We start from the raw sequence: 24265 nt of genomic DNA, 5'->3' as shown, positions 1-24265 counted from the left end.
CCACAACTGAGGAATACCATCCATACAATGTCTTCAAGATGCCATGAGGGTAGCTTGCTGACACACACGTCCCTAGCACAGTAGACTCAGCAGCAGTTTGGCTAACACCAAACTGGTTACACAAACTGGTTACTCATCGCAAGCTAATGAGTTGGGACAGAGGGCTTTGGGGTGGTCATGGCCACACGTTGCTCCACAGATAAAGGAGCAGTCTGTCTCCATGTCTCTGAGAAGGTGGCACTTCTTATTGCAACGGCCTGCAGTCATTGCTACTCATCTGTTGTCTGAACAGCAGTTCAATCAATTTGGTCATGTGTGTTCCACAGACACCAGGAGATGATCAGTACACATCTACTACTTTGCTGACTGCAACTCACCTTCAGTCCCTTGGCTAGGTGATTTGACTCACACAACACAGGTCTTTGAAATGTTATAGAGCCCAGTATCTGCACCATGAACATCTGACGTGGCCATGAGATTTCACAGAAGTGCATTTGCACTAAAAATACAATGGTGACAAAGGTCTCATGAAATCCCTTAGGCACCATTGTATACATGGCATAATTTGTACAAGTTCTTATTCTGTAATTCCAAAAATGCATCGTCTCTCTCTACACTATGTTCCCCCAAACTTTCCTCCCTACAGAAAAACAAAACGCAGTGTTTAGCTTCCGAAGCAGAGATTTAGACTTCTTTCCTGTACGTGCAACATACTGCTTATCCCAGAACATTTTGTGCTTGCCAGGAACCACAAAGGATGCACACGCTACAATACCTGCATGGAAGCAAATGCATGATTAAGCATATTTGCCGAGGGCAACAATTTCCATGCTGTTGCCTCCAAGTCCTCATCTTACAGGAAATCCAGTAAAACCGTTTCAACTTTTAGACCCCTGCTCCGAACGCCTGAGATTGAGCAAACTTGAGACCAACCACAAGAATACTGAGCAAAACCAAAGTCACTCATGCAGGAACACCAGGCGGGGAGTTGAGTGTAGGGATGTACACACCTGAGTGGCTGGAAGAAAAACTGTCATAACCCAGCCCGTCTCGCCCTGCTACGACAAGGAGCAGTTCAAAATGCATATTTTAGGCACAGGAATAGAAGCAAGTGTCCTAATTACCTCTTCTCTAAACCTTTCCCTCTTGCTACATGGAAGCCAAAGAGAACAGTATCAGGAAGAAATGATACACAGATGAGAAAGTTTCCATTGCACACCCTGCAACAGAGATATTACTGCATCTGCAAGTCTGTGGGTATAAATATCAGATTTGACTTCAAAATCACGTTTTCCTAGTGCATTCATGAAGACACACATTGCCATACTCCACATTTAACAGAAAGGTGGACCTCATTTGTAGTTACATATGCTAAATATGTCTGTTTTCAGAGATAAACATAGTACGGAAGAGTTTATAATCAAGGTGCTCTCCACACTCAAGTCTACATTTCCAGACAAGTTGGTCCCCAGGCAGTGTGCTGTCAGATCAGAACAAAGTTTCAGGCTGAGTGGTCACCCAATAACACATGTAATGTCTATAGTCTGTTCATAATTTTCTCATCCCTTACGTCTGAAGCACACACTAGATACAACAGTTGCTATTATTTCTCTTTTAAAAACTAAGTGCTTGAAACAGCATTCAAACTATATTTATTCCAGAAGCACCTCAGTAAGAATACTAAACCACTGAACATACTAGAACGCGAACGTTCTTCACGTGTATTGGAAGAATTCTCGCCAGAATCTTGGATTCTCTTCAGTTTAAGAGTTTATCGTTGGCCAACCCTGCACGTCTTTGAGTTGCCACAATGAATAACTCTTGCTGTGGCATCAGGGAACAGAGGGAAGCAGCACAGCTAAGTTTTTAAGAACAAATGGAGTAAGAGACCCCTACATAGTACAGATGTCTTCGCAAGCTTTCTGCAACACTACAAGAAGATCTTCTTATTCAAATAGCTACATGACCAGTTTGTCAGATGCTCTGTTTTAACACATCAATTTCAATTTTTGCTTATAGATGGAAGCAGAGGCTTTTAACCAGCTCTAGAACATAGCACCAAGACCAAATAATAAAAACAGATCTAGCAGATACGCACTCCTGTGCAATAAGTTGAGAAAACCCTAGAACAAAAGTAATTCTAAACTCTGAGTTGCTTCACTTTCTTCAGAAATGCCAATAAAAACACACTGTTCTATGTGCAAATGGCCAGACAAGCTACTTCACAATATGCTTTTGCTACTCAAAGTAGCAAAGTAGAAGTTCTAACGTTTAATAGTCCCACCTACCCTCCTCCTCTCCGAGGAGGAAAGCTCTCTCCCAAAGCCAAAACCCACTCCCTTGAACTCAGAGTCCAGGTTCAGCAACTTCATTGTTACTTCAACCACAAACTTCACACAGGAAGAACACTAGTTTTAAGCAGACAGATCACCAAATCATTCAGACCTTATGAACACAGGATCGTAAGGATTCAGACCTTACGAGCAGGCAGTCAACTTTTCTACAGCCATACCGACTATTTTGTGTGCAGTTACAATTCTAAGCTTATTAATTACAAGAAACCAAGAAGAATTTGAGTACATAACCTCTGGGCAAAATGGTTCTCTATCAGTTTAATCAACAGCTCGTCCCACTTTGTAACATCAGCAAGCTAAACATACTGTATGATACATCCACATCTTCCATACGTCCATCACATAGATACACTCAGACAAATAACCCATAGAAAATTCACTGACAACATAACCTACTCACCTCATCATCACTGTCTGACGTCTCAGAGTCTGAAGATGCTGTAGGCTTGCTCACAGGTGGCTCCTTTTCTTCAGAGTCGCTGCGTTTCCGTTTGGCCAATGACAAGAGCTCCTGGTGTGAAAAAAACATGTTTGTTTTAAAACATCGCTATTAGTTTTACCATTTCAGGTCAACGCATACATACCTTCTCTGTGATATTTGAGCACATCCCAGTAACACAATTATCCCTACCACCTAGAGAACAAAGTCTACCATGTTTCATAAATACATACACGAAACTCTGCGTAATACAGCTGAATATTATGAAAGGATTTTTAAAATTACAAGCCATAAAGAGAAAATGCTACTGCCATCACTTTCTTGATATAAAGAAGATACAACAAATTACTTCCAGGTCTTTGGTATTTATATACAACATTATTAGATGATAATTAAAAAGAAAAATACATTGTGTAGCACTAACCCAAAAAGCCGAATGCCACTAAGGAGTCTAGTACAATAAATACTTGATCAGTTCCTTTCTTTCTTTCAGAAGACATTTGCAACTATACACTTACAAAGGAAATACTTTGAGTATCACCAAAATATCATGGCTGATGTATTTAGTAAGATCGTTCAATTCCTTTTCACCATTCCTACTTGCCACAGAACGCACTTAAAGCTTTGGACAGACACAGAGCAGGCACCAAGCTCAAAGGCTGTAAAACTAAGTAGAGCTGTTCTCTAGTGGAATCACCCTCAAAGGCAACGCAGGCCAGCAGAAAGAGCTAAATGGCTTGCAAATAATCTCATCATTTGCTGTTCACAGCTTGTTCAGATGACAGAGGGAGGCAGTAGTTTAAAGCAATCATTTCTGAAGCTGCATTACTGTCTTCGTAATCCATGACAAATAATTTAGTCTTAAAAACATTGCTTTGGGGCTGATGAATCTTAGCTGTGAGGAGAAATAAAGCCACACCAACTTCTGCAGTCTTGGGAAAACAATACTGGATTGGTCTGCATTAGTTTCAAAACTGGAAGATTATCTCCACAGCAGAGGGATTTGAATTTAGTACCTCATATGAGAACATAAACATTGCAGAAACCGATGGCCTAAGCTACTTACCAACAAAGAAATCTTCAGTTATTAATGGCACTTTACAAACCGTTTTCTGAAGACGACATGCAACATCAACAGAACAACAAACGGCTCTCCTTAGGAAGTTCCTGATGTTTTCTATAATAACTTTCTGAAATTCCCCCTCTCACAAGTGTCTTCAAGTATAGTTGAACCCAGATTACCTTCCTGCGTGATACCTCGGTGTCAATATTTAAGGCTTTTATTGCAAGCAAGTTGCCTTGTTTCCTTCTACCCTCATTTTTTCTCTTTTCCAACACACTACAGGAGAAAGGCTCCTGCTCCTTTAGATTCAACCCGCTCAGGTCACTAAGGGAAGCTGTCAAACATTTAACCTACAAGGGCCTCACTCAGCATGCTCTCCTCCTGAAATCACATGTCAAGAACATCACTGCTCTGCTACCTAGCCTTCATCCTTGCACATACATATGTTACAGTGGCTACAAACAACCCCAAGCAACTCAGGTAGGGTAGCAGATGCATGCTTCCAGCACATAACAGAACAGATGCAGAACCGTGCAGCTATTCCACCACCACTCTGGGGCTAGCTCAGCTCCTCGTGTTTTCAGACCGAACACACACATGGCAGGAAGGTGGCAACCCTAGAGGGACGCAAGGGGCATGCTCTGCTGTGTGTATTTCTGTATTGGTTTAATGGAGTGTACAGCTTGAGTTTTCTAAGGCTCCACGTTGCAAAAACATTTTGGAGTGCTTGTTGGTGGCTTTTTGCTTTTACTTTTCCGCAACGCAGCACCAGCTCCTCCGCTGCACACCCCGCAGGCCCAGCACTACACCCCCTGAGCCGTGCAGGCACAGTTAGCCAGACAAACTTCTGCACAGCCCGGGCGCTGCCCTGAGAGCCCTGCCGCCCTCATTTACCACATGCAGCACATCGCCAACCCCTGCCCGGCCCAGAGCTGCAGCCCTGGGGGGGGGGGAGCACTCTCCTCAGAGGGGGGGCTCCTCCTCCTGCGAGCCCCGTGCCGGACCCCCGGGAGGTGCCTGAGGCACGGCCGGGGCTCACCGGGAGGCCCCCGGGCACCTCCCCGGCCCTCCAGGGGCCCCCCCCGGTCCCGCCCGGCAGCACAGGGCCCGGCCCCGCCGCCCTCAGCGCCGGAGGGGCCCCCCCTCACCGGGGCCCTGAGGACGAGGAGGAGGAAGGGGGGAGATGGCGGCACCGAGCCCCGCGCGGCCCGGAGGGCCCAGGCCCGGGCCTCCCCGCGCACCTGGTCCAGGTTCTCCTCGCTGCCGCTGTCCTCGGTGTCGGAGTCGATGAGGACGCGGCCTTTCCGCTTCTTCACCATGGCGGTGCCGGCTGCCCCCCTACCGCCCGCCCTCCCTCCCCGCCAACGGCGGCGGCGGCGGCGGCGCGGCGCTTCGAGCGGCCCGGCCTGCCCCGCGCCGCCCGCCCGCCCGGGACACAAAGGGCACGGCGCATGCGCAGCGCGCCGGGGCGGGAAGCGGGGAGGGGCGGCTGAGGGGAGGTGAGGGGCGGAGGGGGAGGGAAAGGGAGGGGGGGGGCAGCGCCGCGGGCTCCGCCGCCGGTCCCGGGCCCTGCGGCTGAGGGAGAGGCCGAGGGGGGCTCGGGGCTCGCTGCCGGTGGCGGTGCTGAGGGGCTGAAGCGCCGGGCACAGCGCGGGGGGACCCCGGTCCCGCCCCGCCTGCCCCGGAAGGAGTGAGGCGGCCGCGCCGGGAGCACGGGGAGGCTGCACGGGCTCTGCGCTGTCGGCCGCTGTCGCGATAGAGAGCGGGGAGGAGGAGGTGGGGAGGGGAAGGGAAGGGAGAGGAGCGCCCTGCCGGGAGCCTGGGGGTGATCGGTGGCCTCCCGCGGGGAGTCAGGGGGTAGCGGTGTGCTGCAGCTGCTCGGGCCAGCAGTGCTGCGGAGATTTCTTTTTCAAAGCTTCGTTTAAAAATGAACACATCACGCTTGTAAAACTCTAATTTTTGTCTTTTCTCTTTTTCATCTGAAGGTGAAGATAAACTACGGTAGCTACGGATAGCGCTGGATGCCGGTTTTGTTGATGAGTTGATTTCAAACCCGCTCGTTGCCTCGCTGGGGGCGCATCCCGCAGCCTTACCGCGATGGCTCTGACTGCCACGGTGCTGAACGGCGCTGGGTTACGCGGCCGATGCTGCAGGCACAAGGTCCTGCACCCCCTGCTTGGACCAATCCTCGCTGATCCCACGTCAAAACTGTACAGCAGTTACAGGAGGCCAGGGTCGCCGCCTGAGAAAACGCCGTCTTGGCAAAAGGTTGATTTCAATTTTAAGAAGGGCATCGATGCCTTAAAGACTCAGCTAAGCTTGCTGAAGAAGGAGACCAAAGATCACTTAAGAGGACCCGAAGGCCGTGGGTTTGATCAGTACCTGTTGCAACAGACGAAGGTGTTGTGGGAGTTTCGGAGCCAGGAAGATATAAATAAATGGGTTATTTCCTCTGATGTAGAGATCGGAGGGAAAAGTGAAGTTTACCTAAAACTGGGTAGGAATAACCAGGCTGCTCTGCTGTATGGAACTCTCAATACCGAAGTACCTCGTGATGGGGAGACAAAATACAGCGGATATTGTAGCATGAGAGCCAAACCACCAGTGGTAAGTGCAGCTTTGTGCTATCATAGCATCTGTTATTTAATCAGAGAGCATTTTTCTGTGATTTGTGGTTTACTGCAGTTGTAACTGATTGCCTTCAGGAATATTAGACATTCCTTCTCAGATGTGATTGCTGCTGTGTCCTTTGGCTTGGCAGTAACTTTTACTCAGATTTTGTTCTCCTTTCTTAGAAAAGGAACAATACATTTGATCATTTGCTAATGTACAATAGGACGTCATTAAGACAGCCCTGTTTGCTGCCTCCTTACTAGTGAAGGATCTGTAATGAACCGTTAGATCTAAAATTGGTACAATTAAAATAGATGAGTCTCTCTAAATTGGAAGTTAATTGAATGTGTTGTAAGGGCAAATTTTCTGGGCTTTAGATTGGCCTATTCACCAAACTTGGTTTAGGTGAACAAGCTCATTGTTTTTTTCCTTATAGGTACAGAAAATAATGCTTTGAAATGTTTGTTTTAAAGGCCTGACTCCTACTGTGTATCAGAAAAAGTGAGACAAATATTTGATAGATCTAAATTGAGCAAATCAGAACCAGAAATTGATGTGCTTGTTATAGGTACTGCTTTTTTCATTTCTTATATTTAAACATCTTCAAAAAGCAAAGTGACACTTCGAGTCAGTGTGTTAAAAAAAAAAAAAAATCCCTTTATAGACTCTTCTGTTATTTGCAACTTGGATAGCAGAGGACTTAAGCAAGCCAAATCAATGGGCAAATGAGAGGCAGAGGAACACTGCTTACATTGGTGACACAAGGTCAGGGGAGTGGAACAGGGGGTTGAATCTTACCGGAGTTCCCAAGATTGCTACGAACTTGTGCAAATGTGGTTCAAATGTTCATTTCCTAATTCTGAGGTAGTGAAGGGTCCATCAGTCCATCTTTATAATACAGGTTGAGATTAGACGGTAAAAACATAAATACAAAGGCTCCACTTTATATAAGTAAGAATGCTCAAAACTGGCAAAACCATAAATTGATTATCTGCTGATCCTGTGACTTACAAGATGAGTTCGTAGAAGAAAAGGTTAATAGGTAGCCGTAGTGGTGCTGTAAAGTAAAGGGGAAACCTTTACTTCTTGGTGCTAATTTTGACTTGGTTTGAGCAGTTCTGGTCACGAATAGCCCTGGCAACCCCCTCTGGCTCCAACGACCTCTGTAACTCTCTGAAGGTTATTTGGTCAGCCCATGTGCAAATCACAACGTTGGGGCTTCTAAGATCTTTGGAAAAAATGCACTCGAGGATTCAATATGCTTGTAGTCTGGATCATTATGCACAGTTAATGACAAAAAGTGTTGGAAAGCATATAAATGCTTTCAGTGATCATGTCAGTCTTTAGTAAGGGAAGTAGATTACCACAGGGGATAAATTATTCCACATATGCAATTTCTTGTAACCTCCTCTGAGTAGCCTGGTACCAACCGCAGAATATTAAACGTAATGAGCTACAGGCCTGATCTGCCATTGTAGCATTTGTGTGTGTGCCTGGTAGGGAATCTGGTCCGAGGAAAGAGATCTCATTTCTGATAGTTATGAGGCTGTGATTTATAATTAGCTTGGGTCTTCAGAGCGGTGATAGTAGGTTTTGCAGGCTCTCGTGCAGTGCTGAAGGAAGTTCATAGAGATCAGCGCCTGGTATGATGAAAGAGAAACCTCATTTCCAGCGTGTCACAGGAGATAGTATTTACAGCGAGAACAAGGGCAGCGATCAAAGCAGTAGCAGTGTTCTTTGTAATGGAAATTTCCCTTCAAGTCTGAAGGAGGAATAATTCTGTTTATTAATAATTTGTAGGGATCTTTTGCTAGGAAGAAGTATTACGACTGGTCGAACTTCAACAGTCTGCATTTACGTGTCCGTGGTGATGGCAGACCTTGGATGGTAAACATTTATACAGACCCTTACTTCTCTCATCACAAGGACGATCTGTACAACTACTTCATGTTCACCCGAGGAGGGCCATACTGGGAGGAAATAAGGGTAAGCTCATGAACTTTTCTCTGTGCCACTTGTAAGCACCTGAACAGTGCTGGAACCAAATGTAGTGTGTGACTTCATTTACTAAGTTTTTATTCTATATACTAGTGACACTGAAGTCTGTTTTTTGTTGGTTTTGTTCTTTTTTTTCCTGTCAGATTCCATTCTCCAAATTCTTTCTCTCCAGTCGAGGAAGAGTCCAGGATAACCAGCACCCTATCTGGTTAGACAAGGCAAGTTTTCTGTAGGCTTAATCGGTCAGAAATTTACTTTCTATGAATACTTGTCATTTATAAATGACTTGGAAATCCTTGAGGTATTTAATTTTAGTGAATTTGAAATTGAGGGGTCTCTTCCTGTTATAAGTTAATTATTCTTGAGTGCTTACCCTTTTCATTTAAATTATCCTGCTTTGTGATTACAGTGTCAGTTTACTTCAAAGTAGCTCCAAAGATATTTTTAAGATATTTAGATAACCAAGAAACAGCTCACTACTTACTTGGCTGTTCAAAAATACTTTTTTTGGAGGAATGATCAAAGTGATGGCTGAGAAATCTAGTGTACAAGTTGGCACAGTACTGCCAAAAACATTAAAAGCAAACTTATATCATAGACAATGTATCTAGGGCTTACAAAGGAATAAATTCTTCAGAGCACAGTTTAGGTGACTCCTCTAATAATCCATAACCAGAAAGATGTAGCTTTAAAACCTTTGCAGGCTCTGCAAGTCAATGGCCTGACTTTATAGCTTGCTTCTGGGGAAGATAAAGTAGTTGAAACCCTAGATCAATCTGAGAGGAGTGATGAAGTGATCCATTTAATCACTTTAGCGTTGCTCTTTTACTTATATAGCATGCGTTTGCAATGTATGTTTATCCTCAATTCTCAGCCTACAGTTATTCACCCTTAATCTGACACATCCCAGGCATTATTTTTCTGCATGTACAGCAGTCCTTATAACCATGAGTACAGATCAGAGCTGCACTTTTAGCAGAGTTTAGGGTTACTGAGAGCTTAATAGGTGACTCACCACTAGTTACCCAACTTGTTTTGAGAAGCGATAACGCTGGAGTCTCTGAAAGACGATTGTTGACATACAAGAGCTGAGAAAGCTTTCAGCCATAGGCTAAGGGGAAACATCCCTGAGCCCCAGGGATTTTATGGAGTTTACTAATACAGTTGGAATAAAACAGTGGTGATGGTTGGTTGTTTTTACTAGCGTAGCAGTGGGGAAGGAACGAGGGGTATTCTATTTAAGAACATTATTTTAAACAGGAAAATGTGTCTAGGTCACTTACTGAAATATAAAACTCAGCAACAAAGCTTCTTATGTTTTAAAAATTCTGTTTTGGTGCACTTTCACATTATGCCAAGTCTATGACTTGCTCTAGAATGAAAGTTCCCTCTTTTGTTACATTTTTATTTCCTGCTCACACTAGAACTGTAACAGACATGATGAAAATGTTTGTACACCTAATTGTGACAAAACTGGCACTATGCAATCTTAAAAGATTAAAGTCACAGTGTTGCTCTAGGCTCAGACCATTTGTAATGCACAGTTCAACATAGTGGTAGAAAAGCAAATGTGAAATAGCTTCCCCTTGGGAGTCTGTATTGAAAATGTGATAGGTAAAGCCCTCACAGCTTAAGAAATACTGCTGCATTTCAAGCAAATACTGAAGTGAATGGCTGCAAACTGTAAAAGCTGCAAGTAGCAGATAACTGTTAAATTGTAATGTTATTTTAACCAATACTCTAATATGTGTATCTTCTAGGTTAGTACCCTTGGATTCACCCTGGGAGATAAAGTAAATGGTCCATTCCAGCTGGAAATTGATTTTATTGGCCTGATAAATGATAGAGCTCATACAGAAGAATTTGCCTATGAAATATATGATAGGAACCCTCAAATTTGAACGGCTCACGTCCTTTGGAACATTCTTCAGCTGCCTAGTTAATTTTTATAGAATACTTCAGGTGTGGGTTCTAACAACTTGAAGGTTCTATTGAAACATTAAAAAGTTAAGTGCACGAAGCATTGACTGTAGCAAACTGTTGGTGTCTTTCAGCTGCCAAATACAGAGTTCATGAGACTACACCTACACAGCCCAAGGGGAGCTGCAATACATGGTTACAAAGTAGTAACTATTGACTGGCTGAGTTTTGACTTCTGTTCTGACCTTCACAGAAATAAAAATGTCATGAATGCAGTGTTGTTTCTCAGTACACAGCAATTTCATTTTATATTGCATTGTTTATAGACCCAAGTATTTTGCAACTGTCTAGGTTTATTACAACTGTATAATTTTAAAGTGAAAAAACTATGCTGGGAATTAATACAGTGAAGGACAATGGTTAAAGGATGGTGCAGTCTGAAACTTACAGAGAGCAGGACTAAAAGTATTTTAACCTTTAGCTTTTGGCTCCTGTGAATAACTAAAAAAAGAAAAAGCTGCTGCTGCTGCCAAGATTGAAAGAGTAGCTATGAACTGGATTTAGCTCTTATTTTAGAGCTGTTGATGATAGCCTTATGCCTTTAGCTCTACAACAGTGAAAACTCCAGTGGTGGTTTGAGGGGAAGTCCCTGTTAGTGTTTGGTGCCTGCAAACTCATACCTTAGCTTAATTAGCACCATTACTGGGGAGTAGGCAGATGATGTTTTTCTGATGTGTATTGTAAAACATTTTTGAGAAGTCTGGTTTTCAGTAACTTTCAATAACTCTTAAAGAACAATTGCTCAATTGTTGTTTTAGATGTCACAAACAGCCCAATCAAAGCTTTGACATCCTTCAGAGTTTCCTTGTTACTTAAATGTACCTTAAAAATGCTGAACATAGCTATATTGTATATGGAAGAGACCACAAATATGCAAGCTGAAGTTGTCTTGTACTATCCTTTTCTTCTTGCACAGAATTAGATCATTTAAGAGCAGAAGAATGGTAACATTCATCCTTTCTAAAGGTATTAGACACATGCATTCAAGAAGGGGTAGGCAGGCAAATCAGTAAGGAAAACTAGTCACTTACAGAAAGAGAGACTGGGTAATAAAGAAAAATGTGAACAAAACATGCTACATGGAAGAGGTAGTTATACACAGTAGATCACAAATATTTTGTACATATCTTTATAGTTATTTATAAAAAAATGAGCTTGACATTTCAGCATATGACAATACTAAATTCATTTCAGTATTTGCTCACTAGAATAGCTGAGATTACAACTGCTACATTACCTTTCCAGTCACTGTTTCATCCATAACAAATCCAGACAGCTTTTCTGTTTGTTTTTTTTTTTTTTAAAGTAACATCAGTTTTTGAATACAAGGCATTGAGTAGTCTTCAGCACTACATTCACATCCTTTAAGCATCATAGAGAACAAAAAAATTAACATCTGCTATTTACCATAGAAAGGAACAAAACCAAACTTAACTGTTCAAAGCACAGAGCTGTTAACTTGTAAAGCCACTTCTTGATTACAACCCTTTTTTAAAAAAGGGTATTTCACAACTATGCTATGCTGTAAGCTTTGTAGCTTTCCAGAAAGCATGAATACTTTTCTTCTGGAAGTTCCCTACTATTTCACAGAGCTGCAGTTAGGAATACAGAACAACTGGCTCTTCCAGTTGCTACAGGATTTAAAGATTGATTTGGAGAACAGGGCATGCAGATATCTCCTTCAATTTACCAGTGGAACATTTTAACATTTGCAATTCAAAGCATACACTCCAGTGGGTAATAAATGCATCCTGGTGGAGAAGTCTATACTGAGTCACAAGGAGGCTCCTTGAGCATCTCTTTTCCACTTATATTTTCTGCTTTAACATTTTTTTAGTTAAGAGAGTTATTTACATTAAAGTATTATTAGGTTCTAAGGTCCTAAAAGGTTAGAACTCTCATCTCATTGGAGAAGTTGATCATGAAAGCCTTATGCTCAGATGCATTGTAAGGTCTCATTCAAAGCTCTCTGGATTCTACTAATAAGCAACCTGACCTATACTCTAAAGTACAGACAAATATTTACACGAGAGGGACAGTATTTACAGTCAGATCCTGGCTTTTTCTGATTCTTTTTAATCTACAGATAATCCTCTACGGTTTCCAAGAACCTGAGCCTTTTTCTTTTTTCTCTCCTGCTCATGCTTCTCCCGCCTTTCTTCCCTGAAGGAAAAAAAAAAGAATGAGACCACATCAAGTTATGTTAAAGGCAGAGACACAAGCAACCCAAGGAATATGAAGGTGACCAAGGCTTGACATCTATTTAACCAATATGCCACATTAACCATGTGCAGAGAGAACAGTTCCATTTTCAATCAAATCTAACCAGACTAGTACTTCTGCTTAGATGTACAGGTCTAACATTCAAGGTCACAGCTTGTCAATATTCATTTTCTTTTGAGATGAAGGCAAGTATCCAAATGCTAGAATTGGAAGCTCTCATAGAATAAAAATCTATCAGATTCAGAGTTGCATCTTCCTTGGCCTTTGTGTTACTGGACAGATACTGGAGGCCAAAGTGAATACAGAAGTATTCTTTTGTGAACTGTACATGTTAATACTAAAAAAGTAAGTGAGCTATCACATTATTTTAAATAACACTATTAATAAAGAGCTAATGTTATACTAACCTTGTCTGGAGACGTGGCTGTTTGTAATCTTTCTTACGTGAAGAGATGTTGCTACTGACAGACTTATTTATAACAGTATTTTCTTTGCTTTCTCCCCAAGGTTTTAATCGTCCTACAAGTCAGAGGCAAAGACAGGTTACTGAATTACTACAGTTTAGTACTTATGTGCTTAACTTACTGTGAATTTTATACTAGCTAGTTTGTTCTTTGCTGTCTGCCTGCGAGACAAAATGCCTCTTCAGTTGTATTATTAGTTTCAGCAGCCCATTTCTTATGAGTAGTTTTCCAAGTAACAGTAATTACACAAAGAACATTTCGGATGCTTTGCTTCTCCCACAAATATGCACTTTTAATAAAGAAACAATCCTTTACACAATAAGGTTTTTATCTCAAATTCCTTGTGCATACACACATTCAGTGCAATACATGGATGTTTATTTCTGTATTCATGAGATTTTGTTCATTGAGATATTTTTCAGTAATGAGGCTCTTAAAGCATGCATCATGTAGAAATTTAACAACAGCCCAAAAACTACTTGGGAATCTCAAGAGAAAGGGACAGGGAAAATAAATAAAAGATGAATACACAACATGATGTAGCAAAGTAGCTCAGTGCCTTATTTTTATGAGCATTTAATAAGTGATATGACCAATAAAGGATCACTGTACCTTTATGTGGTTGATAACGAAGTGGCCTTGAGAGACTTGCTTTGAGATCAAATGTCTTCTTTGTGCTTGTAGGCTCTGCAGAGTGAACTCCAAACTTGAAGGGGGTAACAACTACAAAAAACATTGAATTGTTGTACTTATTAATTGTAGCAAGAACATACTTTACAACTTGCTACGTAAATAGATCAGTGAGGACCACGGTACAACTCTCTAGACCAAAGAGCCATTAAATGCTACCTTCTGCTACCACTGAAATCAATATTGTACAGATGCAGCTCACTGGACCTGCCACCCCAAAAAAATACCAGAATTATCATATAGCAAGATAGGTAGCATAGGTCAAGAACTTGGAGTTGATGTACCTGGTGATGCCAGGATATCATATCAACTGTTAGCAGAGCTGTGGTGGTGCAGAGTACAAATGATCAGAAGAATTCCTCTTTCCTACATACAGGGTTCTGAATCCTGACCTAATTAAGGTTGCTGAGGCTGATAATATCAGGTTGTCCTAAAACACAGCTAGATAACTGGTGCAAACCCATCCCACAAGGAGAATGAGACCTTTGAGAAGGCATCAGAAACACCTCCCACCATAGGAATCTCCCCATATGAGTTATGTCAACCTTCTCCTATGTGATCCATAAAGGTCCAGAACTTTTTCTATCCCCCACAGGCTTTTCTGTAGGTAGCTAGGCATTCAAAGTCTTTATGCTTACTACCTGTTTAGATTTTAGCAGCTAAACATTTAAATTTAAATACTGGAAACTGAAGGAAATAAACTGCTGCAGTTTCTGAAGAATCAGTCATACATTAGAGATTGAAATTAAAACACGGACCTACATTATATTGTGTTATAAGAATTATATAACCATTCAGTACAAATAAGTCTTGATGCAAAAAACAAAATCGCCATCCACTTTACCCTTTGATGCAGCCAGATCATTATTTCTTGTATCCCTCTTCCTGCTTTTCATACTAAGGCGTTCGCAGCTCTTCTGGCTATCAGGTGTGCAGAACTCGTTTAAGTATGGAGACATTCTAGATGGAGTCTTGGTAAGAGAGCGCTTATGCTCATTATCTTTTGTGGCTTCTGAGAACCTGAAAGTTATTAGAAGCGTAAGGACAAAAATTAGTCACCTACAAGGAAAGTAAGCCATGTTACAGAACGCAAAAGGAGCAAAAGTTGCATTTTATATATAGAAAAACTTCCAACGTATAAGATGTTCACAGCTAACACAAATTACACTAAAAATACCTTTGCTGATAATTCTCAGGTTGTGATCAAACATTAAAATTCTTACTATTACTTACAGCTATTAGAGCTAACTGTTGTTTTGGAGAGAAAAAGTATTTGAGTGCAATAAGCTAGATCTTTTTACCAGCCTATGCAGCTTACTTAATCTTTAGTTTCTCTAGTAAAACACTATGATTTATAAACATTATTAATTTGAGTTTTCAAATTCAGAAGTTAAAAAAATAACAGAACTCTAGATCCACGAGGAGAAAAAATATTCTAGTCAAAACACAAGCTACCTGTATACCAAGACACACATATGCTGTCTGTGTGTGTAAATACTCACACACTTCTTAATGTGTGAGCATGTGAAAGAAAATTCAAAAGCTTGCATGAATTAATAAGTCTCATCAATAACATTACTGAGCTGAAAGCACTGCTTTTTCCATATCTTGCAAAAGTTTATTATTAAGACCTATATTTTGAGGGCTAGGAAGTTCATGGATGAAGTGTAGCTTGCAAGATCTAGCACAGCGTATTTTTGGACAAGTGAAATGGAAGTAAGTTCTGAAAGCATTGTTACATTTTACATAGTGCTAAAGAATCAAGTAGGGCTACAGTGGAAAAAAGTAAGCAATTACTAAAAGGTAGAATATTATTTTCACTTGATGATTACACTATCATTTTTCAACAGAGAACAAGATTGGATTAATAGAAGGAAACCACGGAAATCAAAATTGTCACATACAAAATAGAAATAAAGCCAGCAAGAATGAAGTAGTTATTGCAAAGGACTCTCAGTCTCGATCTCCAAGAAGCAAAAGAACTATCATGGAAAGATTAAAGGTCTCATAGTTATTTATTAGTTGTACTGACATATAGGGCAGAAGGGAGAAACCAAAAAAAAAAAAAAATCCTTTCTTCAGAGACAAAAAGCGTCCCAGCAACTATAAACTTGGCACACAAGTGTTAAGAAGTAAGTGTTATCAGAAAAATGCAAAGTAATGCAACAGAGACACAAGATTAACCTGATACTATTAGCAGGGTGAGAAGGACAAGGGTAAAATTTAGAATATCTAAATCTGAACTTCAGCTATTGTGAAAAGTCAGGTAAATGGGGGAAAGCCAGCATCAACAATTGGTAACTGGCAAAGAAAATAGTAGATAGAATGACTTTCACTGAGAGAAAACTGGGCAAAAGAACATTTTTCAATAGAATACCATTAAGGACTATGCTTTCAATTCCTTTTTTTTTTTTTTGTTCAAGACTCATTAGCTTATTGGTAATAAGCTAATAAAGTTTACTGATAACAAAAAATCAGAAGACATTAACATAATTGTGTATTAGATTACTGTGTAGGAATAATGAAGTGTGTGTAACATTTTAAAAGGAAATGAGATCAGATATAATAGCATCAAGTATGAGCTCATTCATTTAGCAATTTGTGACTTTCTGGTGTCAGTTTGCTTCTAGCAGATGGGAACAAATCTGCTTATGTTAGTTGATTATAAGATGAGGCCCTACTCTGATCAACAGGTATCAAGATGAAGAATCAAAATAATATCAATATAATAAAGTTTAAAACAGCCCTAAAGTTAGGCCAAAAGGTAGAAATCAGAATTAATCTTGTGTAGGTCATGCTTGGAACAAAAATATAGTAGTCAAATCACAGTCAATGTTTATTATTTTAATAAGTGTATCATATGAAATTGCTCACTGATAACTTGGGATTGTTCTTTTTACCTGACATTCATTTTGGTTGTGGAGAGGACTGAAGCATTAAATGAAGATTTCCTAGATAAAATACTTTGACTTGCAGTGTTCAGCAAACTACGTGGTGAGCGTCGCGGGTTACTGGGAGTGCAGGTGGCAGACAATCTACCTCTTTCTGGATTTGGGCTGAATAAGAATGTTTTGCCAGCAGTACGTTTCTAGGGAAAAGCAAATCACAAGTTAACATACTCCATTAAATGTTTAGTCAGGAATGTATCTAAGAGGAAGGGAAAATACACAATGACTCAGAAGCATACAGTCTTTTATGCTTTTAAAGTGGGAAGGGTGGGAAAGGGAAAGACATTTTACACAGTTTTCTATATTATTAAAGTGGTTTGAAAACATATACCTTAGAATTATGTGGAAGACCTTTTTCTGATGCCCTTAGAAGATTAGATTTTTTGGCCAGCACCTGCCAAAAATAATTCGTCTGAAGCATGCATTAAGCATATACCATATGCCACAGAAAAGAGAAATGCAACTTTCAGGAGTTTGTGTTACGTTTTGATCTATATACTGGCATTCATTGATACATTGTAGTTGCTCTTATAGTACCTGCCACATCCTGGAAGAGGCCCCTTTGTAGTTTTCACATGTAAGAACCAAAAATCAGGGACATTGAAAGTAATATACATTACAAGTATTTTAAAGGAATCATACAGAGACATTGGACAAAGGCTTTTTAAGGCACAAACTGTTTAATCCCTGCTTTTTGAAGAACAATCCATCACCTTTAGCTCTGCAGCAATTCAGACACTTTAACAAATGTTCCAGGAGATCCTTCACAAAAAAGTAATTGTGGCAGTTATTTTTACTTAAAAAATGACAAGTTGTTTATTGGTTTCTACAGCCATTTATAACCATACACCATTAATATACACTTTAATATTAAAAACATCGCTATAGAACTTATATGCAAATAAGTATATAGAACTACTCATATAGGACTCCAATTCAAAGTCTCACTGATGCTGTGATATTCCACTGCATGCATACATAACCAGCTTCTTACTGCTCTAGAGACCCTGAAGGAATTTTTACAGAGGTTTTCTGGAAATAAACAAAATACAGGAACAATGGATGTCTGTCCTGTGTTAGCACTTACCTTGACTTCATTGAGTGAACTGCTGCAGTTTTCAATCTTTTTTCTCTTCCTCTCAAAGTAGTCATCAATAGACTCCATTTTCTTGAAGTGAGCCTCATGTAACTTCTTAAAGTCTAAGAAATTCCAAAAATGATAAGTCACACATCTGACAAGCTCCTAAGGAAACTTGCTACCTAACAGAAAAAGCTTGCAACATTTATTGTTACAACTTCTCTCCAGAAAGTATCCCTCTGCGTATCCACAGGTACCTAAACAGTTCAGACAGCATCTACTTCAACTACATAGTCACATGGTACCTGCTCTAGAGAATTCTACAAAGAAGGAAGAAAACCCAAAGCTTCAATTTTCTAGTAATCCAACCATTTTAAGTTAACGTGTTTTATGAAGTAACGAAAGTGAGCTAACTTATAAATACTACAGTTACGATATTACTATAAAATGAGAACTAAATACGCAGGAGTCATAGCATGTCTTCCTACTCTTTGTTATGAAAACTGTGAATGCAAGTATAACATCCAGAAGACACCAAAGCACTCCATAAGCCAGTTTTATAACCTATACTTAAATAATTTACTGCTGTGAATTTACAAGTGGGAAGCTGTACCTCCACGTAACCTTCTGGCATTTTCATTTGTTCGCTTTTTAAAGAGAAGGTGGTCTCTTGGTTCAAGCAAAAAATGGAAGTCTGGTTCGTAAAACCTGTAAGTCTCCCTTCACACAGGCAGTACGTTCTATTTACAAAGGTGGTAGATTCTCTTACTTGGTGTAGTAGCTTTCATTCCTGTTTTCCCAGACCTCGATGCACGGCCTACATGTATAGGGATCTTCCCTCCCACAGGATGAATATCACCTGGCACAATAAGATTAGACAAAATGATTAGAACTAATAGGAAATACTTTAAATGTCTTTAAAACCTTTGTTCCATAATATACCTTACCTCCTCAGAGCAGCTTTAGGTTTTTAGAAATCACAATCTCAATTGGAATAGGTACATCATAAGACTCTCAAAAGCTTTTTAAATCGTATGTCAGTAACAACGTGTCATGACATACTACAAACCCAGAATGAGTCTGACAGAAAATAGCCTGACACTACTTTCAGTAGTAAAGTATTTTACAGAAGGAGTTAACAAGCAAACTCTGCTTGTGGTAAACAAGTACAACCCACAGGTCTTTATCTAAAAATATTTAGAGCCTAATATTTGAAGTTTTTATACCTGTAAAAATTTTGACCAGCTTTTCTGCCATTGCCTTAAATATAGGCACAAGAACCTAAGCTATTTTGATTATCTCTGCCCTCAGGTCTGCTTTATTTTTTTTTTATTTATTTTTTTTTTAATCTTGCCAGTAGCTTGGTTTTTAGCATAAACACACCATAAAGCCGACATACAGAAAACTGCACTAAATGTAGCAATAGTGTTTTTCTGTTACACAGCTCTCTTGCTGTCTGAAATTACTGTTAAAAAAAAAAAGTCAAAGCAATATGGATACTTATGGTTATGGGAAGAGACAGGCACTATACCAAATGTCAGGGTCAAATTCATTATAATGTTGCCTCAGCCAAAGCATCCTCTACACATTTTATTGCATCTGCTTTTATAAGAAACTTAATTGAAAACTCTCATTTCTGTAATTTTTAAACTGCTTTAGAAATAGCCTCCAATAAGAATGTTCTTTAAGTACTATTGAACAGCAAGGTTATGTTATACTTAATACGTCTCAATGACTATTTACATCTAGTCTAACAGGAGAAAATAATGGCATGTATCTGAAAACTTATTGTGAATGTCAAATAAAATTGGGAAGACGCTTATTGCCTCTTTAGGTCAGCTGCATGCACAAAGGAGCGGGAAAGCAAGTCCATATTTTGTCAGCATCATGTTTGAAGGTCTAAAAAAGCTACCAGATATAAAAGTGGTCCACCATAACACACACAGATAACGTTTGGCAAACAAACTAACAAGGGCTGTCTTTATGCCTTTTAATACCCGTACTACTCCCACAAAGGAAGTGATAAAACCCATTTGTGAGTAGAAAAAGAAGGAAGCACGAGGAAGGGAACTCTCCCTTTCTTGCTACTCAGTTCCTTTAAAAAGTGGCATCTTAAGGGTATTCCAGAAAGCACAGATCCTAAACAAAGCACAAGAATTAAATACACTCAGACCATCAAGAATGCCTTAACTGAAAATATTTCATTGGTCCAGATTTACGAAGTCAAAATTAGCAGAACTACCAGACTGGAGAGTTTGTGTAGTTGATTTATGATGTGTTAAATAAACAGGCCCAAATGTCAGATTCTTCTCTGGCATCCTCAAAAAGGTTCAGATCACCAGAAATGTCACCAAAAAAAAAAAAATATTTGCAGACAACAAAATAACCAGCAAATGTATTTGAATTACTATGAATGACTAAAGTTACTTTTATGGAAGTTATTACTCACATTCCTCTCTAGTACCTTTAGTAGAAGTCTTCTCCGGTTGTTCCTTCTCTCCAGTAGCCATCCCTGGATCCTCAATAGTTCTCCTTTTAATTACTGGTTCCTCATTTTGGAATACCATCTGTCCCTTTTCTTGCTCACCATGGGGGACTTCATTTTCTTTCATTTCAGAGTATTCCTACAGTTAAGCATACTTCATTTAAACTGTTTGTTACAAGTGGATATAAGGAAAAGATTTCATTCTAAGAGCAGTTGGTTAGTGGAATAAGCTGCACAGAGAGGTTGTATAGTCTCCAACCTGAGAAGTTTACAAGACAGGATTAGATAAAGCCCCAACTTTATAGCTGACCTTGCTTTCAGGGGAAGATAGAGCAAGAGGCTTTCTGAAGTCCAACCTGAATTAACCTAGGAAATACTTATTCTGTTATTGCACAAACGGATCTATATTAGAAAGCTTTTACCCACACAGTTCTAACATTTTAGCATAAATTGCCTCTGTTGACAAAGTACAACTATCTGCAAGTAAAAATAAATTCACTGGCTACGTTGCTTTTTATTTCTGTAGCTTTGGTTACTGTACGCTTTCGCTTATTTAGACATGCTGCTGAAAGATTAACACCTCTCATTTTCCCATTTCCCTCTAACTGTACTGTTATGTTTTTCACATAGTTCAGAGCTCACCCACCACTTGCACATTATACTAGAGAAAAAATAATTCCAACCCCATATCACCCTGAAATCTCTCCTCCATCAGTCATACAACCCACAAATATATACATACACTTGCATTAAAACACTGACAGCAACAAGAATAAAAAGAAAGTTTGGGCAATCATCCAGTTTCTGAGAATCTTTTCTATATCAAAAAATGCCAATTGCTTCATTTTAGATAAATTGTGCAAGCAGTCTAACGTTCAGACAGAAACCATGATGAACCAGTGAAAGCAATCCTACTTCCAGTGTTTGGGATGGTATCTCTCTGATGAATTTAACTTATGTCATTAGTACAAGAAAATAAATTATCTCTGTTTGTTATGGAATAGCACATGGTAAAAGTAGACTAAATTAGTCTAATAGCACTAGTACATCTGCATAAAAAATCTCAGGTAGGTGTTACCTATTAATATGGTAGTAGAATGAAACAAGCATGTTTCACTTATTTACTGGGAACTCCCACACAAACACACACAAAGCCATGCAATACAAGTCACCTTTTTCTCAGCAGAGAGCCCTGTAGTTTCTTCATTGGTTTTAATTTTCTCACTGGAGTTCTTCTTTTTTCTGGTTGCTTTCTTTTCTTTAGATCTTTTTGTGACAAAACACGCTGGATCAGGTTTAAATTCTTTCTGACAGCTCAATTCAGTGTCCATGGAAGCAGATGCACTTTTTTCAGCATCCTGTATCAGATAAGTACCATGACTTGTAACATATCTGATATATATCAGATATTCCAAAGAGACAGCTTCAACATTACCATTGGAAAAGGCATTTCACATAGTAGTATACATTTAAGTAGCACTGTAATTAGAAAAACGGCAGTATCTAAATTCCTTAACACCAGCTGTTTTCCAGCCTTAAAATGCTACAGAATGAAACTGTATTTCTTTTCAGTCAGAGACTATGAAAAATAAAAACAAATAATATTTGAGACCTGACTGAAATGACGCTGCAGCCCTTCCCAAATTTGTAAAGATTATCACATAAAAAAGGTACACACATAAGGAGAGGAAAGAGGGTGAGGTAAGAAGGAGACTTTTCCATGCTAGTTAAAAATTGGCTAAGATTACACCATTTCCTCACGATTTTTAGAGAGGCAAGTTATAAGCGAAATATTTAAAAATAGTTGGTTTAGAAGAAGTGGTTACCAACTTCTTTAATCAAAAGTTAAAAAAAAAAAACACACACGCAATGAAATAATTTAGTTCACAGAAATCTTGAAAAAAAACAATACATGGAAAGTAAACATCACAGTTGTATTGCTTTTGTTATGTCAACGTAAGTAAACTGTAGTATATATAAAATGCTTTGAGATTAGTCAGTACAGCACGTATTTTAATTCATTTTGCATGCCTAAATGAAAGGGACTAGTGTCTGGAGATAAACAGGAAAAATTAAGATTCATTCAGTGGAATGTAAACATTACTGTTCATAGAGAATAATTTTGTATGCATGCTGAAAATACCTTGTTAATTTTAACAGGTGGAAGGGCTAGAAAATACATCATTAAATTAACAGCTGGAAGGGAGCCAGCTTTCAGCCATATAGTAGGCCACTTCAAGTATTCACACAGCTGTTTCTAGCAGTGCAAGCACATTAAACTAAAGGCACTATTTAAAAAGAAGTGTGTTTTTTTTTTATTACCATTTGCATCATGCTAAAACCAATGTTCATTACATGCTGTGCTAGACTAGTTACAAAGTTAAATCTTTCTTTCTGAATAAGAATGGCTGTTTTATCATCTATTACCATATTTTCACTTTCTTCTTTTATTCCTTGAAAGTGTTGCTTCAGTGCTTTCAACAGTTTGTCTCCCTGGAGAGAAATCAAAACAACAAATGAACCAAACATTGCATTAAGTCACCAAACAAAAACTGCATAAACCCAATTAGTGTCTACAAACCAATCCAACAAATAAATGGAATATTTGCTGAATCCAAGAGAATGATTAAGGCATGCTTGGAGGGAAGCGACTGTCTCACTCTGCTCTCTCTCTTTGGCTCTACTCAAAGCCTCTCTTTGAGTATCGTGTGCATGTATGAGTAACACAATATAAGACATGAAACTATTAGTGTCCAAAGGAGGGCTACAAAGGCGGTGAAGGATCTAAATGACAAAACATAGAAGGAGCAGCTGAAGTCACTATGCTTGTTGAACCTAGGACAGCGGAGGCTGAGGGGAGGTTTCCTGACAGCCTGCAGCTCCCTCACGAAGGGAGCAGAGGGGCAGGTGCTGAGCTCTCCTCTCTGATGACAGCGACAGGACCCGAGGGAACGGCATGGAGCTGGGAAGGGGAGGGTCAGGGTGGATATGAGGAAAATCTTCTTCACCAGGAGGGTGGTTGGGCACCAGAACAGGCTCCCCAGAACAGTGGTCATGGCACCACGCCCACCGGGTACAAGAACTGTTTGGACAACAGTCTCAGACACGTGGTCTGATTTTTGGGTGGTTCTCCTCCAGCCAGGAATTAAATTCAATACTCCTTGGGGTCCCTTCCAACTCAAGATATCCTAAGATTCGACAATTCTAACTGAAGAGCATATTTAAGACCCCAGGTAAACATGCAACGTGTATTTTCCACGGGGGCACAAAGACAAGTCTCCCTGGCCAGGTTCCTTTTGGTCCATCTGAGCAAAAGGAGAGGCAACTGTTCACAGCCGAACGAGCCCGTTTCAGCAGCGCTGCCCAGCTGAGCAGGAATTAAAATCGCACCAGGCTTGGGCAGCAGCTGCCCCTGCCTTGCTCACCCTGCACACCCCGCACCCCTCGCGTACATTCAACAACAACAACGGAACAGCTCAGCGGGGAGCGACCTCCAGAGAGTTATTGCCCGAATGCGTCAGAGCCAACCGAAAGCTGACAAGTATTAACGGCAGCACTGCCAAACGCCACTCGGGCACTGACAGGCGCGGGGCACCTCAGGCGGGGCACCGCCGCCTCACGAAGCCGAGGAGGCACCAACCGTCCCCTCACGGCTCCCTCAGCGCTGCCCCTGCCCGCCCCTCGCCTACACCCGCGGCTCAGCCACCCCCAGCCCAGCCGTGCAGCGCCCCCCGCCTCACCCGGAGGTTGGCCTTGAGGCTGGCGGCCTTGGCGAGCTGCTGGAGCTCCGCATATTTGAGGGACTCAAGGTGCTGGAGCGCGGGGAGCGCCATGGCGGCCGCAGCCCTCAACCGCCACACTTCGAATCTCGCGCTCAACCGCCGCCCACGCCCCGCCCACGCCGTTCGAACTCGCCTTCCGCGCACCGCC

At 40.6% G+C, this 24265-nt stretch overlaps 3 protein-coding genes across 7 annotated transcripts in view; 1 reads left to right on the top strand and 2 right to left on the bottom strand.

The window, feature by feature from the left end:
- The window catches only part of RTF1 (RTF1 homolog, Paf1/RNA polymerase II complex component), a 31248-nt gene extending 25939 nt beyond the window's left edge, over window positions 1-5309 (bottom strand). Inside the window, 3 exon segments of the mRNA XM_032188208.1 lie at window positions 2755-2865; window positions 5098-5208; window positions 5211-5309. Coding sequence (XP_032044099.1) covers window positions 2755-2865; window positions 5098-5208; window positions 5211-5309 — 321 coding nt within the window.
- Window positions 5310-5339: 30 nt separating this feature from the next.
- NDUFAF1 (NADH:ubiquinone oxidoreductase complex assembly factor 1) lies at window positions 5340-10663 on the top strand. 3 transcript variants are annotated; one of them, XM_032188391.1, is made up of 5 exons: window positions 5340-5355; window positions 5842-6463; window positions 8270-8455; window positions 8611-8685; window positions 10228-10663. In XM_032188391.1, exons 2-5 carry the CDS (start codon window positions 5954-5956, stop codon window positions 10366-10368), a joined length of 912 nt encoding a protein of 303 aa, XP_032044282.1. In that variant the 5' UTR covers window positions 5340-5355; window positions 5842-5953; the 3' UTR covers window positions 10369-10663. The 3 variants fall into 3 exon arrangements, with proteins under 3 accessions (XP_032044282.1, XP_032044281.1, XP_032044280.1); XM_032188390.1 differs by lacking the exon at window positions 5340-5355 and adding an exon at window positions 5431-5546; XM_032188389.1 differs by lacking the exon at window positions 5340-5355 and adding an exon at window positions 5553-5632.
- Window positions 10664-10732: 69 nt separating this feature from the next.
- NUSAP1 (nucleolar and spindle associated protein 1) lies at window positions 10733-24185 on the bottom strand. 3 transcript variants are annotated; one of them, XM_032188386.1, is made up of 12 exons: window positions 24076-24185; window positions 22763-22828; window positions 21508-21693; window positions 20300-20474; window positions 18620-18709; window positions 17860-17972; window positions 17104-17166; window positions 16725-16912; window positions 14669-14844; window positions 13747-13857; window positions 13078-13189; window positions 10733-12610 (listed from the first exon to the last, which is right to left on the bottom strand). In XM_032188386.1, the coding sequence occupies exons 1-12, from the start codon at window positions 24166-24168 to the stop codon at window positions 12523-12525; spliced, it is 1461 nt and encodes a 486-aa protein (XP_032044277.1). In that variant the 5' UTR covers window positions 24169-24185; the 3' UTR covers window positions 10733-12522. The 3 variants fall into 3 exon arrangements, with proteins under 3 accessions (XP_032044277.1, XP_032044278.1, XP_032044279.1); XM_032188387.1 differs by having other exon boundaries at window positions 20315-20474; XM_032188388.1 differs by lacking the exon at window positions 17104-17166.
- Between the last annotated feature and the right edge of the window lie 80 nt (window positions 24186-24265).

Source organism: Aythya fuligula, chromosome 5 (assembly GCF_009819795.1).
Source record: "Aythya fuligula isolate bAytFul2 chromosome 5, bAytFul2.pri, whole genome shotgun sequence".
In the NCBI taxonomy this organism is placed as follows: Eukaryota; Metazoa; Chordata; class Aves; order Anseriformes; family Anatidae; genus Aythya; species Aythya fuligula.
The sequence above is the reverse complement of the archived record's forward strand: the minus strand, read 5'-3'. Positions and strand labels throughout refer to the sequence as shown.

Excerpts from the sequence above, each read along its gene's own strand:
- NUSAP1 (XM_032188386.1), bottom strand. The coding sequence starts at position 24,168 with ATGGCGCTCCCCGCGCTCCAGCACCTTGAGTCCCTCAAATATGCGGAG. Across the intron at positions 21,694-22,762 it reads AAGAAGAAAGTGAAAATATG|GATGCTGAAAAAAGTGCATC; the intron begins GTAATAGATGAT and ends TATCTGATACAG. Across the intron at positions 12,611-13,077 it reads CAGCCACGTCTCCAGACAAG|GGAAGAAAGGCGGGAGAAGC; the intron begins GTTAGTATAACA and ends TTTTTCCTTCAG.
- NDUFAF1 (XM_032188391.1), top strand. The coding sequence starts at position 5,954 with ATGGCTCTGACTGCCACGGTGCTGAACGGCGCTGGGTTACGCGGCCGA. Across the intron at positions 8,456-8,610 it reads CATACTGGGAGGAAATAAGG|ATTCCATTCTCCAAATTCTT; the intron begins GTAAGCTCATGA and ends TTTTCCTGTCAG. Across the intron at positions 8,686-10,227 it reads ACCCTATCTGGTTAGACAAG|GTTAGTACCCTTGGATTCAC; the intron begins GCAAGTTTTCTG and ends TGTATCTTCTAG.